Consider the following 14,817-nt stretch of genomic DNA (forward strand, 5'->3'; position numbering starts at 1 on the left):
TACATGCTGATATAGCACTGTTGTGGCCAGGCCTTGGGTGGAGCCTTGATAGTTTCTCCTGGCAGCCCTTTTTGCCACATCATCCTGGCCTGACCACCCATGTGGTCCAGTGTGTGACTTGATTATATTCAGGGCTTTTCTGGTGCCAGTGGTCTGATGACCATTCAGGTGGGGACTAGCTTTAAGGGTCTCCTCCAGGAGTCCCTGTGGACTGGTTCAGGAGGGCCCAGAACAGGCTATTGTGGGACTGGAGTTCCCACAGCCTTAAACCATGATGTGGGTTTCATGACTCTCATACTTGGTGTCACCTTGTAGTGTGTCCTTTACCTGTCCTCCTAGTGTGGGATATCACCAGGGTCACATGTCTGAGGGTAGGGACGCGCCTCCATGTGCCTCCCCTATAGCCTTGTGAAGTTTGGATGGCCCCATTGTGCACATCTCTGGACGAGGGTATCCCCATGATGCATGGGCGGTGCCATGCATCCCTGTGTCAGAGGCTTCACAATATGCAGTAACTCTTGGTCTCAGCATCATAGTTCTGTTTCCATTGCAGGTGGCTCCCAGACTGTATTCAGCTGTGCCTCCTGGGAAGAAGGCTTCCCTGGAGGTGATGCTTCTTGAGGCACTCCTCGACCTGGTGGACAGATACTGGAGTGGCTGCAAGTCCCTGCATGGCAATGAGGTGTTCCAAGGTGAGCCAGGAAAGAAGGTCCGCTCAGACCTGCACTTGGGCCCTCCCTCCAGGCAGCATTCTGTTTGCAGATGCTGTTCTGCTGAGGTCTGGGCCCCGCACCTTGCTGCATCCTTTCCGCTTGCTGTCACTGCTCCCACCACACTGCACAGAGCATCTTGACAGCCTTCCTCAAAGCAGCTGGGGCTTCCATGGGGTGTGAGATGAGAGGGGCGTCCTGCAGGCTTGTGGCTATTGGTTTTCCTACCTGTTGGCACTTGGGTTTATGGAGATGCCTTGTCACTTTGGTTTTGTTGGAGATGCTGTTCACAGATGATGTTTGATTCTTGTTGCTCTGTATTGTGTGAAGGTTTTAAAACATCAAAAAGCTGCCACTGTCTCCTTTGAACCCTCTGAACATATGATCTCCTGCAGGGCCTTGGATTTGCTGATCTTTCAGTGGGAACGAGGCCTAGGAAGGTGGTCCCTCCCCAGGGAGGACTTGGCTTTGCTTCTGCCTGTGCCTGGGTGCCAGAGCACACCCTCTACCCTTCTTCCAGAGTGAGAGATGCTGCCTCCTAGGTGGCAGCTGTCTCTTTCTCCTGCAGCCTAGGGGCAGCCAGTGGAAGCAGGAGCTTACCCGCCCCTCCTGTCTGTAGACTGGGGGCCTTGCACAGAGCTGAGCTCTATGCTCAGTGTTGTGGCCCCAGGGCTTCTCCTTTTGGAAGCAGGACTCCCCAAGAAGCTGGATCCTCTGGATCCTGATCCCATAAATCTTGCCCTCATGCTCCCAGTTGTGGAGTTGCCAGACTGTGTTTGCATGGCAGGTCCCAGGCCAGGAGCAGCAGCAGCCAGTGCTGTGGAAGGAGCATGGAAGGCTAACTGGGGCATCCAGCGTAACTATCCGGGCACAGCCTTCTCTTCATAGGCACCTTTGCCCTGGAATAAAACTGTTTTCCTGTCTCTCTACCTCCCATCCGCAATTGGATGTGTGTACAGAAATCCGAGTAAGGGGATTTCTGTGGTATGTATCCATGTCCCTTTGTCATTCTCCATGCTGGTCAGTGTTTTTGAGGCATGTAGTTTGTGTTAGTCAAGATGTATGAATGTACTTTGTTTCTACTTCATCCTTTTAACATAAATGCCATAATAATACCTGATTTTTACTCTTAGCTCAGGCAAGACATATTTTGTCATCTGTGCAAGAATTTACAACAACTCAGGATAGTTCAACACTTGTGAGTGAAGAAATTAGCTACCTTACTCTGGAAAATAAATCTCTACAGAAGCACCTTGCTGAGCAGCAGCAGCAGTACCGTGTAAAGATTAATGAGGTGGCATCAGAACTAAGCAACACACAGAAGGAGATGGTGAGCGTGCTTTTGCATTATTTCTATTCATGCACACAAGGGGTTTCAACCTCAGAGATCAGGGGAGCGGTTCCCCTTAGCTGCCGTCAGGCCGCAGCAGCAGGCTCCCCCCACCACTGGGGGCACTGCCTGTCTGCATGGCTCCCAAACCCTATATAACAGGCGTTTGAAGAGAGCAGTGTCCATGCTTTTCCTAGCCTTGCCACTCCTGTGTGACTGCTCTCTTCTGTGAGAGGCTGAGTGAGGGAGAAAGCATGGATGAACTTGGGCTTGACGTAGAGCTTATGTGTCTGCAGTGCTCCTGGGTCCAGGCAGAGGCTCCAATTAGCTGCTGTCCTACCAGCACCATCCAGCACAAGCCCATGATGTGCTGCTGTTGGACTAGAGGGATTTCCTCCAGCAGGTGGTGCCCAAGGTCAGCCAGAGCCAGCACAGCTTGAACCCAGCCTCTGAGCCTAAGGCTCCTGGCTGGGCGGGGCTGTCCTTGTCCTTCCTAACCTTATAATAAAACCGTAACATGTAAATGGCTATGTTAAAAAAGCAGAAAGATATCAAACAACCTAATTTTATACCTCAAGGAATTAGAAAAAGAAGAGCAAACTAAACCCAAAGTTAACAGGAGGTATGAAGGAAATTGTAAACATCAGAGCAGAAATAAATCAAATAGAGAATTAGAAAAATAATGGGAAAGAAAACCAAAACTGAGTTGGATTTTTGAAAAAAATATAAAATCCACCAACCTTTAGCTAGACTGAGAAGACTCAAAAACACAAATGAAAGAGGCATCACATCCACTGTGATGCCTCAGAAATAAAAAAGGGTCATAAGGGACTCTTACGAGTACTTATAAGTGAGCACACTGGACAACCTAAAAGAAATGGGTAAGCTCCTAGAAACCTACATCCTGCCAAGACTGTACCAAGAAGAAATAAAGTACATGCCTGGGTGGCTCATTTGGTTAGGTGTCCAACTCTTGATTTCAGCTCAGGTCAAGATCTCTCGGGGTCATGAGATCAAGCCCCATGTTGGGCTCTGTGCTGGGCATGGACCCTGCTTGGGATTCTCTCTCTCTATGTCTCTCCAGAAAAGAAGAAGAAATAAAGCCTGAACAGAGCAATAATAAATAAGGAAATTGAATGATAATCAAAAACTTCCCAACAAAGAAAAGCCCAGAACCAGATGGCTTCATGGCTTAATGTTACTGCACATTCAAGTAAGAATTAATACTCCTTAAACTCTTCGAGAAAATAGAAGTAGAGGGAACAATTCTGTACCCATTTTTGGAGCCAACCTCATCCTGATAGCAAAAACACCAGAAGAAAAGAAAACTAGATGCTAATATCTCTGATGAACATAATTTTAAAATCTGCAGTAAAATACCAGGAAATCATATTCAAGAACACATCAAAAAAATATGCGCTATGACCAAGTGGGACTCCCCCTGGAATGCAAGGTTGGTTCAACAAATGCTAATTAATACAAACAGATTGAAAGATCGAAACCACACAGTCATCTCAATAGATGGAGAAAAGCATTTGACAAACTTAGCCATCCATCCATCATAAAAAGTCTCAACAAAATAGAAAGTTTCCTCAACACAGTAAAGGTCACTTATGACAAGGCCACAGGCAATGCGTGATTGGTGGGAAAACACCAAACCTTGCTTTCTCACCTGAGACCCGCGACCAGACACAGACATATGCTCTCATGAGGTCTGCTTAGCACAACACTGGAAATGGTAGCAAGAGCACGCAGGAAAAGGAGACATCCAGATTGGAAAGGAAGAAGTAATATCGTCTCTGTTTACAGAGGACAGGATTGTATGTGTAAAAAGTCCTAGACTCACAACAACAACAAAAACATGTTAGAACTAATCAATTCTGGGACACCTGAGTGGCTTAGCATTTGAGCATCTGCTCTCAGCGCAGGGTGTGATCCCGGGGTCCTGGGATAGAGTTCTGCTTTGGGATCTCTGTGGGGAGTTTGCTTCTCTCTCTGCCTGTGCCTCTGCCTTTCTCTCTGTGTCTCTGATGAGTAAATGGATAAAATTAAAAAAAAAAAAAAACTAATCAATTTAATAAAGTTGCAGGACACAAAATCAGTATAATAGAAATCAGTTGTGTTTCTTTATACCAATAGTTTATCTAAAGAGATGAGGAAACAATCCCATTTATGATAGCATCAAAAAGAATAAAATACTTAGGAATAGTATTTTGTATTGTAAAAATAGTATTTTTAACCAAGGAAGTTAAGGATTTGAACACTGAAAACTGTAAGACATGGATGGAAGAAATCCGAGCCATGAACGGAAAGATATCCCATGTTCACGGATTGGAAAAGTAATAGTGTTAAAACAGTCCACCCTGCTGAAAGTCATCTGCAGGTTCAGTGCAATCCCTGTAAGGATTCCAATGGCATTTTTTTTTTACAGAAATTTAAAAAATCTTAAAATTTGTGTAATTATTTTTCTTAAAATTTGTATTTTCCATTTTCTAGTTTCATGGGAGACCCCTAAAATTTTGCCAGAACTGCCTTGAGAAAAAACAGTTGGAGGTTTTACACTCTGATTTCAAATTCTTATTGTGAAGGAAGCTGTAGTAATGGAAAGATATGGTATTAACACATAAACAGACACATAGATGGATGGAACAGAATAGAGATCCCAGGAAGATTACACCACATACAAATGGCATCATGTACCAAGAGTACACAACAGGGAAAGGACAGTCTGTTCAGTATTGGTGCTGGGAAGACTGGACCCCTGATACCGTATGTGGAAGTCAACTCAAATTGGATTAAAGATTTAAATATAAGACTTGAAACTGTAGAACTTTTAAAAAACACAAGAGAAAAGACTCCTTGATAGGGTCTATTCAATTTTTTTTTTTAATCTGACAGCAAAAATGCAAAAACAAAACTAAATAAGTGGGACTCTAGTGAACTCAGAAGTCCCTGCATAACAGAGGAAGCCATCTGCTAATGAGAAAGTGGTTACCAGGGGCAAGAGTGTTGGTAAGGGTCCCATGCTGTGGCCATGGAGGAAGATGAAGACCAGGACCGGAGCTGCTTGTGCGGTGCTGGGTCTGCACATTGGCTGTCAGTGTAGCTCCCAGGTCCTCTCCTCCCCAACAGATGTTAGCTCTGTGAGAGCAGGGACATCCGTGCACTTGACCCAGCAGGGCACACACCTCAAATCTTTGTGGTGCATCCAGCCAAGTGTAGTGTTTTTCATCTTGCTGATCATCATAGTTGAGTTTTATTATGTGGAATCTGCAAGAGCTCCTCTTTTTTTTAAAAAGTCAGTACTGAGAGGTTGTGTCACGTGGTTGAGACGGTGGACTGGGACATAGTGGCCAGCTCCATCTGAGCAAATCACTTAAGCCTCTGAGTGTGTGTGTGTGTGTGTGAGAGAGAGAGAGAGAGAGAGAGAGATTGCTGCCCAGAGTGCAGCTCCTTCACCAGCAGCATGTATTATCGGCAGCCCATGTGGTCAGGAGTCCTAGTGCAGCTGAGCTGTGCATCTGACTCAGGGTCTTGCTGTCATATTGCCGAGTGGGGTCATGGTCCCCTTTGAAGGCTTGATGGAGGTAGGCATCCACTTGCAGGCTTGCACACAGGCAGCCTTGGCTCTGTACATGGCACCTGAGGCCCTCCTGGCATGGCAGCTGCTGATCAGAGCCAGAGAGCACCTGCGTAGGAGGCCGTCCTTAGTTACCTGTTCTTGAGAGGGAAGTGTTGTTGCTTGCATGTGGTGGTTTAGGATCCAGTCAGCAAGTCCACCCATGTGAGGGGAGGACACACAGGATGGTGGGAACACTCTTGGGCCATCTCAGCAGCTGCCTCCCCCAGCTTCTGAATTGGCCATTATCATTCGTAAGGTGGGAATGAGAATAGCCACGGGGTTGCTTTGAGATGAGTCTCTGGAACATCTGCCAGTGTCTGTATGTTATGAGAACCTGCCGCCTCAGAGGTCCCCCACAAAGCTTTACTTCTCCCCATCATGAAGACGCTGGTTCTGCCATCAGGTCTCCTCAGGTCCTGATGCCCAGGAAACTGGCCTTAGCCAAGGTCTTGCTCCTGAGCCTTTCCAGCATGCTCCCAGCAGGGCTGTGTACAACTGAGCACAATGGGTCACTGCCCCTGCTCCGGCCTTGGCTGAGACCTTGTTCAGGACCAGGGCCCAGCCCCTTCCCTTTCAGGACTCATCACATTTTTGGGAGACAAACCGTTGGCCATAACTGGCCACATGGCCGTTTCTGTACTGCCCGGAGTGTGCATGCACACAGAGGGTTGGTGTGCTGGGTGGGCCATCAGGGTGAAGAATGAGGATAGCTGTTTCCTGAAAGCAGGGGCCCTTGTCACCTTGAGACAGATCCACTCGCTCCCCTGGTGGGGTTATGTCTGCGGGTGTCTATGTAGGTGGGACAGCCTCCTGCTCTGGGCAGCAGGTGGCTGTGATGGCCCCTGTGCCACCAGCTCTCACAGTGTGTCAGTGCTCTGCCCTCCCCTTTAATGTCCATGGTGTGCTGGGCATTGCTACTGGCTCAGAGGATGGGAAAGGAGCCCACTGCATCTGCAGCTCCCACCTGTGGTGGGGATGGCAAGCCCACGTGCTTACAGAACGGGGCTCTTACAGGGCAGTGCCTGCCTCAGGGAATGTGAAGCCCCGGGATCTGCCCATGCTTTTGCCCAAGAAGTGAGCCTAAAGGGACCACACGGGGCTGGTGTGCTGCCCAGCTCTTGTCCTGCTCCTTGAGAAGGGATGGGGAGCTGGGCTGTGGTGACCATGAGGCAGGGCTCCAGCAGAGATGCCCCACACACAGCGTGCCCCCCTTCTCTGTCCCCTCTGAAGGACACTGCTGCTCACCTGGAGACAGCTATGATTTCTGTTGTTCACGTCCTGATTTATCACTTATGATAGGTGAAGTAAAACTGATGTCTGCTGGTCTTAAATTTGCCTTGATTTCGTACGTACGTTTTACTGAATTTGATTTATCTGTTTTAAATGTGTTGTTCTATGTCCTTAGGATGACTTGAGGCAACATTTAGACAAATCTTTGGAAGAGAATAGTAGCTTAAAGGCTCTTTTGTTCAGCATGAAAAAAGAAGCAAAAAATGCAGACACTGCGGCTACATTAAATGTGCAGATCACTGGTGAGTATGTAGTTTATTTGGTAAGTTATTTAATAAAATGTGAGTGTTCAAATCCTCTATTGTAGACTTTAAGTTACTCATAGGAGGGTAGCTCGGGTGGCTTAGCGGTTTAGCGCCCCCTTCAGCCCAGGGCCTGATCCTGGGGACCTGGGATCGAGTCCCACGTCAGGCTCCCTGCATGGAGCCTGCTTCTCCCTCTGCCTGTGTCTCTGCCTCTTTCCCCACGCCCCCACCTCTCTCTCATGAATAAATAAAATCTTAAAAAAAAAAAAAGTTACTCATAGGATTCAGAATTCAGGTCCAGTACATGCTGTAAAGTGCGGTGAGGGTCATCTTGGTTCATGAGAGCTGTTCCTGCACGTTCCACAGCCTCGGGTTGGACGTGGTTGTAGCCGTGGCAGTACCAACTGTGGGGAGCCCCCACCCCCACACTGCCTCTCAGAGCATGCAGATGGCTGTGCCTCTGCTGCCCCCACTCCTGGAGCAGAGCAGTGCTTTTTCTCTGTGGTCACCATTTCTTTCAGGTCACTCTCATCTCCATCTCTCCCATCTTTGCTTCTGTTTTGAAATTTTCACCAAGACACCCTTGGTATTTCAGATTCCCGGGTTTTGAGTGAGGAGATGGTGTGTGTTCTGTGAGCCTCGTCTGGCTGTGAACCGCAAGGTCCCCTGGAAATTTTAACTTCACTGAGGACTGGCCCACTGAGTGTCATGCAGTTCTTACCTCCCAGGGGTCCAAAAACCATTTGTAGAGGGCCTCAGAGCAGGTCTATCTACATGTTCCCAACGGGCTGGGTCGCAGGAGCCCAGCCACAGATGACATCATGGCCCTGGCCCACAGGCTGCTCAGGTCTCTTCTGTTGTGTCTCTTGGGCTGCTTGGTCGAAGGCTGAGCTCTTTATAATCTTTTCTTGAAACTTTCTTTTCTTTAAAGATTATTTATTTATTTATTTGAGAGAGAGAGAGAGCAGTGGGAGTGGCAGGCAGAGGAGATGAAGAAACAGACTCCCCACTGAGCAGGGAGCCCAACATGGGGCTTGATTCCAGGACCTAAGGTCACAACCTGAGCCAGTGCCCCTTTTCATTAACTTCCATGTAAAAAATGTCCCCTTTTCATGTGTGTCTTGAGATGTCATCATCCTGTCCGCTTGCTCTCAGACTCCTCCTTGCTCAGCCTTCATTTCCCATGAAGCTTTCTCTGCCATGACCATGGGCTTGAGTTCAGCTACCTCCTCTGACATCCTCAGTTCTGACTTGTTCCTCCATTTATTCTATCACTTCTTAGCCTTTTGCTCGTTCTGAAATACTCAGTCCTGGGTTCTGGGTGTGGTCGCTGTTGTCAAGGGCAGCAGCTTTGTGTGGGGTCTGCCCTCAGTGCTCCAAACTCCTAGAGAAATATGGTGGCCCCTTTGGGGACCCCCAGGGCCCTGTTCATTTCCTCACTTCTCTCTGGAACACTGTCCTGCCCCTCCCCCCCGGGCCCCTCACCAGCAATTCCTCTGTAGTACAACCCTCTTCTGGAAGGGACTGGACAGGTCAGCCTCATGGGGTCAGGGTTGCTGCAGTCCTTTCAGACCACACAGGGACCCCCTGGTCTGACCTCATGGGGGAGGCCGAGCCCCTCTCGGTCAGCCATGGGTCCTCGGTGGTCCAGCACAGCAGAGGTTTTCTGTGAAAATGGGGGACACTTGGTGGCTGCCCCACTGCTAAGCACCACTTCCCTCACAGATGTGGCTGCCATCCATGGCTTGTGGCTCTTGTGTCTCGGCCTTAAGGCTGCCTCATCATAGGGGCTGTAATGTCATTTGTGGGGCTCTTGTTTTGTCATCTAGTCAGTCTTGGTGTTGGACAAATGTGGGGATTCTGGGAGATGCCGAAACCACGCCCTCACTGCCCTCTTTCCAGGATCCATTTCGCCAGCCCTGCAGCAGCAACATAGGCAGGTGCAGTTGCTGAGTAGTATGGCCCCATTGTAACACTTTTAGGGGCCCTGCCTGCACCTTCCTGCTCTGGCTCTCTCATTGCCTCTTGCGTAGTTTCACAGTCGTGTGACTAGGTGTGGATTTATTTGGATCTTGGATTTGGGTTTTGGAGCCAATAAATGATATTTCTTTTCCTCTCGAGTTGGAAACCCAGAGACAGGAGTCACATGGGTGGAACCCAAACGCTCTGTGTCACTGATGGACATGAGACCAGAGGACATATTGGAGATGTGTGGCCCCCGTGAGCCTCTTGTCACTTGTCCCCAGAACCCATTGCCTGGGGGAGGAGAAGCACTGCAACTTTGCAGCAGGTCCAGTGCAGGGGCCCCAGCTGGCAACTGGCTTGCCTCTGTCTGCACTGTCTGCCTGCCCTCTGTGTGCAGATTTAGTTCTTGAGCGTCTGAAGGGCAGAAGCCAAGGGTGTCTGAGTTGTGCACAGAAGGACTTTTCCAGGCTACATTGTTTTCTTATGTCTGGTCTAACTTAAATGTTTGAACTGCTTAGTGTGAATTTCACTAACTAATGTTACTGTTTTTCTCTTTCAGGACTTCAGACAAGTGTGAAGAGGCTCTCTGATGAGATTGTGGAATTAAAGCAGCATCTGACACACTATGACAAGATCCAGGAGCTCACCCAGATGCTTCAGGAGAGCCACAGGTGCCCCTGGGAGGCGTGGGTGGAGGTGCTGAGTGGGCCCTGTGGCTCAGGGAGGCAGGGCCCCGGCCCTGGTCACATCATGGGGCACAGAGGAACACCTGAGGGTGTCCCTTCCTGCTATAGTATTCTGTGAGGTGGGGCCTGAGGGTGTGACCAGAAGTGTGGCCAGGGGAGGTGAGGGGCACGGGAGAGATGGTGGGAGATGCTCAGGTGTCCTGGTCTACCTGGAGCAGCTCCCGTCACTTCTCCCAGAACACGGGGACCCCACCCTTACTCCTGGCTGTGTGCTGGGTGGTGAGAAGGGAGCAGGAGCTGTGGGGATTGCCAAGTGTTTATTCCCAGTGTTTATTCTGAGAATCATGTGATGAGAAGGGGGCGCTGGCTGGCGCAGGCTGGGCGCAGGGAGACAGTGTGCCGCTGGGTGGGCCGAGGTGAGGACGGGCACCTGCACGTGATAGAGGTGCAGAGCCTGAGCCCAACTCACCTCTTTTCTCCTGCCTCAGGTTGAGGCCACCACTCCTGCCCCTAGGCTTGAGTGCCGTGTGGCCTTAGGTGGAGCCGGGCTGTGACCTCCCAGGGAGTCAGCAGGCCCATCCCACGCACAGGTTACAGAGGGGAAGGGGCTCCTGAGAGATAAGCTGGAGCAGAGAGAGGGAGGCAACAGAAGAACAGGGAAGGTGGACGTCGTGGTGCAGGGAGGGGTAGTCGAGGCAGGATGGCTCCCAGAACCCGGCAGCCCCCCATCTGCAGTGTGGTGGGCTCCATGTGGACGAGGCCCTGCAGCGGGGGTTCACGTTCACTTTGCTCTGGGCCTCCACCTGGCCAGTGGCTATTCCGTGGGTCTGTCCGTGGGGGCAAGTATCTGGGAAAATGGCCCCCCACATCCATCCATCCCTTGTCACTGCTCACTGGAGGCAAGAATATTTTGCAGATGGCTGAGTGGGCAGGTACAGTACCGCTCTCCTCCTGAAGTCCTCATAGCAATAGAAGTGGCTGACAACACTGTGAGACCCAGACTCTGAGGTGCTCCTACGTCAGAATTTGTAAGGGGCTGACCAGGGCTTAGAAATATGCCAGACTGGGCATCTTCTCTGGAGCTAGAACATGGTCCCGTTGGCTTTGCAGACTGTTTTCTCAGCCCCAGGTGTGGCTGGAACGATGGGGCAGCAGCCCTCCATCATGGGCTCCGCTCCTTCATCCTGCCTGTATGCAGCGGGGCAGCAGAGGGCTCGGGTCAGGTTTTGCGCCACCTGGTCTGGAGGGGAGAGTCAGGCGGCAGGAGCCAGTGGGAGGCGGGAGGGTGTTGGCAGTGGGGCGGGGGCAGGAGGCGGCAGGCTGGCCTTTAGGAGGGGCTCAGGTGTCGATTCCCTGTGCTCTCCTGCAGCTCCCTGGTCAGCACCAATGAGCATCTTCTGCAGGAGCTGAGCCAGGTACGGGCACAGCACCAGGCCGAGGTGGAGCAGCTGCATTGGAGCTACAAGGAGCTCAAGAAGACTCTGGCCCTCTTCCCACACGGTAGCGCCAGCCTTGGAGGCTGCTAGCCCCACCCCCACCCCTGGGCACCCATGCCTGGCCTCTGGCTTTTGTGGCCAGCCCATCTGTATTCGCTCTGACACAGCTAGTAAAATGTGGAAATTCCTTTCTACCTAGTGTTTGTGTTGGTGAGAGCTGGGTCTTCTGTTCGTAATTATCTTAAATGTTTTGAAAAGTATTTGGGGCCTGTAGCTCAATTTTCTAGAACATCCTGAGAAAGGATTGATCTGTCTATAGGTGAGTCTGTAAGGGTGTATATGGTGCAGGATTTGCAAAGAGCTGGCAACTGGGATCATTCCCTCGGACTCCAGCACGCTGTTCCTGTGTCCTGAAATACAACTGAGATCTTACCAAGGGAAAAAAAAAGCCTTTCATATGTTTTGAAACGACATACTGATATATTTTGAGAGCCAACATTATTAATTTTTCATAAAATATCTTGATATTAAAAAATGCAGTATTTTTCACCCTGATGTGAAAGAGAATGGGGTCTGATCGCTAAGTGATTTTGTGTGACACTCAATCCTTGTTCAATAAACTAATAGATTGTTTTAAAAAGTGGCTTTTTATGAATTATAACTGAGTTTTTCTCCCTGAATTCTTTCATAAAACAAGCTATGCACCATGGTTAGCTCCAGGACTTAATAAAGTAACACTTGGAGTTGGGGAAACATTAACAATACTGACCTCCCACAGTGAAAGTATCTACCCCTGTGCTCTCTTGCTTGCAGTGCATTTCTGAAAACTAGAGCAGAACAGGGCAAAATACTAGATTTTTAGTTTAAAAGCTTTGTATCTTGTGTAAATGCTTGCATTTTTTGGTAAAACAAAGTAATTTTGTAAAACAGTACTTAGCTGATTGAGGAAGAAGAGCAGACAGGCCTAGAAGTACCTGTTGAGGGGTGGGGGAGGTCCCTTGTGTTGCTCGGGAGATGGTCTCCTCAGCCCCTTCCCTGTCTGGTTGTGGTTGTGTCCTTCAGCATTGGTTTCTGTAACTTAGCAGGAAAACATGACACAGCAAATGTGGTTTTGTGTGTGTATGGTGGGGGGAGGTTTCTTTCATCATTGGATCATTTATTTATTTTAAAGATTTTAGCATTAATCCATTTTGAGCTTGTTGAAAGTGATCACCATGCTATTTACTTGGTTTCTCTTGCTTACGTTTCAGTGAGCTTCTTAGACCTCTGAGTTTATAATTTTCATCACATTTGGAAAAGTTTTCCTCACTATTTCTCCAAAATTGTTGTTTGACCCAGCCCCCTCCACCCCCGTCCCCGACTCCCTCTTGTGACTCCAGTGACACACCACGCAAGTCCCCACGCATCCCGACACTCCGATCTTCTTTCCCATCTTTTGTTCCCAGCTCCATTAGGGTCATTTCTACTGCCCTGATCTGAGATTAGGCCTGTTATATGTATAGTGAATTTTTAATTTCAGAAATTATGTATGTTTTTAGTTCTAAAATTCCCTTTGGTTCTTTCTTACTGACCTCTGTGCACCATTATGCTCCTGTTTTCCTACTCCCGAGCCCTGTTCTTGCTGCCTTTGCTGCAGGTGATTGCATATCACCTGCAGTGGTCATGTTGACGCTCTGCTCCGACGGAAGCCTGTCTGGTCCGTGTTTTCAGCACTTTCTGTCAGAGCTTTCAGTGTCCTCGTTCTAGGGGGTGTGTGATCAGTGGCACTTTTGTAGACAGCTTTTCCGGGTTGAAGCAGCTCCTCCCGTTGTTAATTTGCTATGTTCGTATCACGAATGAATGAGTTTTATCCAACACTTTATTCTGCAGCCATGGAGCTGACTGGTGATTTTTCTCCCATATCTGTTAGTATGGTTAATTACAGTGATTCCCTCTGTTAAAACAACCTAAACTTCTAAGTTAAGCACAGCATAGTAATGGTGAACTTTCCTTTGCAAATGTGCCGTTGGATTAGGTTAATATTTTGTGTAGGGTTTTATGTGGTGGGTACAGCACCGAGTGTCTAATTTTGAATTATTCAAACTCTATGGGTGTCTGCTTCCTCTCTGTAGAGCATGAGGATGATGTCACCTGCCCCAGGGTGTGGTGACGAGTCTGTGACAGGCACAGTTGGGCCCGAGGACCCCTCTGACGCAGCACGTGCAGGTGCGAGTGGCGGCAACTAGTCTGTCCTCCTCAGGGTTTGCGCCACCCCCGTCCCCAGGAGAAGAGTGTGCTTGGGCGAGCTCTCTGCTCCCTGGAGACCCGAGGATGTCAGCAGTGCCTGGGATTTTCTCTGTGGGAGATGTTGGGCTAATGGTTCTGCTTGATCCATGGCGAAAGGGTGTGGCAGGGCCTGTCCTCACAGAGCACCCGTTAGGGCCGTAAGACCCGGTGTGAGTACGACAAACTGCTGCCAGGCCCCTGGGGTGGCCTCCCTCCCCTTGGTGGCCTTGCCGGCGTTGTCCCAGACCAGCAGGCCTGTTTCTCTCCTGTTGGACAGATCCCTCCTGGGCCGTGGCCGGACTCTGTGTAAGAAAGATCTCGTTGTGTCACCCCACCGAGGCCTGGGGGGAGTTTCTGCTTAGTTACTTTGAAGTCAGAGGACAGTGCAGGCTTTCTGTTTCTTCCTGAGGAATCATAAGATCTATCTCTAGGATTTTGTTCAGATTGCCTAATTTTCCAATTTTTTGGTATTACAGTCTTTTAATGGCATTGTGATGGCTTCAGCATTTGGAGTTGTGTCCCTATGGCAGAGGGGGGCAATTGTCCCTTAACAAGACTTTACCATTGAGAAAAGTGGATGCAGGTGAGAGAGGGTGGCCAGCTGCTGCCCACATCAGGCTCTGCCTTAGCTCTTGAGCCCAGGACATGGGGGGGGGGGGGGGGGGAACTGTGTGATGGAGCAGCCCTGTATGACAGGGCGGGTGGGACACTGGGGCCAGCTGCAGGCTCCTGTAGGGCTGGCGAGGCTTGGTCTACGTCCTGCTCTGGAGGTCCCGTTCCAGCATCCTCCCCTGCTCCCTGGGGAGCTGCCCTGCCCCCCCTGTACAGTGTCTCTGCTGCTTGGTCACATGTTTTCGCTCACTTCCTCTGTCCCATCTTCAGCTGAGATTACAGACATATTTGGCTTTTAAACATCCCTCGATCGTTTTTGTCCTTCTCTTGCCATGCTTGCTTACGAATCAGCAGCCATGATTCGTAGATCTGCGTCATTCTATTTCATCTGTGACTGGTGCCCTTTGGGTCAGGACCTCTGCTCTTCCCTTGTGTCCAGGAGCCACGAGCCTGCACTTCCCTGTGCACCCCTTCCACTTCCACTGTTCAATGAAATCTTTTTTATTGCCAGAGAAAGCTTTTATCTACACTGTTTTTTTTTTTTTAATTTAATTTTATTTATTTATGATAGGCACACAGTGAGAGAGAGAGAGAGAGGCAGAGACACAGGCAGAGGGAGAAGCAGGCTCCATGCACCGGGAGCCCGACGTGGGACT

General features: G+C 49.5%; 1 protein-coding gene across 2 annotated transcripts in view; it reads left to right on the top strand.

Moving 5' to 3' along the window:
• The window catches only part of CEP72 (centrosomal protein 72), a 35,122-nt gene extending 23,198 nt beyond the window's left edge, over window positions 1-11,924 (top strand). Inside the window, exons 8-12 of one of the 2 annotated variants that reach the window (XM_026019156.2) lie at window positions 554-692; window positions 1,844-2,040; window positions 7,068-7,194; window positions 9,722-9,833; window positions 11,218-11,924. In XM_026019156.2, the coding sequence (XP_025874941.1) occupies window positions 554-692; window positions 1,844-2,040; window positions 7,068-7,194; window positions 9,722-9,833; window positions 11,218-11,374 (732 nt within the window). In that variant the 3' untranslated portion in view covers window positions 11,375-11,924. Of the gene's footprint in view, window positions 1-553; window positions 693-1,843; window positions 2,041-3,124; window positions 4,106-7,067; window positions 7,195-9,721; window positions 9,834-11,217 lie in introns of those variants that run through there. The other variant, XM_072752655.1, reaches the window with a different exon arrangement.
• The last annotated feature ends 2,893 nt before the right edge of the window (window positions 11,925-14,817 follow it).

The sequence above is a fragment of the Vulpes vulpes genome, chromosome 3 (assembly GCF_048418805.1).
Source record: "Vulpes vulpes isolate BD-2025 chromosome 3, VulVul3, whole genome shotgun sequence".
Classification (NCBI taxonomy): Eukaryota; Metazoa; Chordata; class Mammalia; order Carnivora; family Canidae; genus Vulpes; species Vulpes vulpes.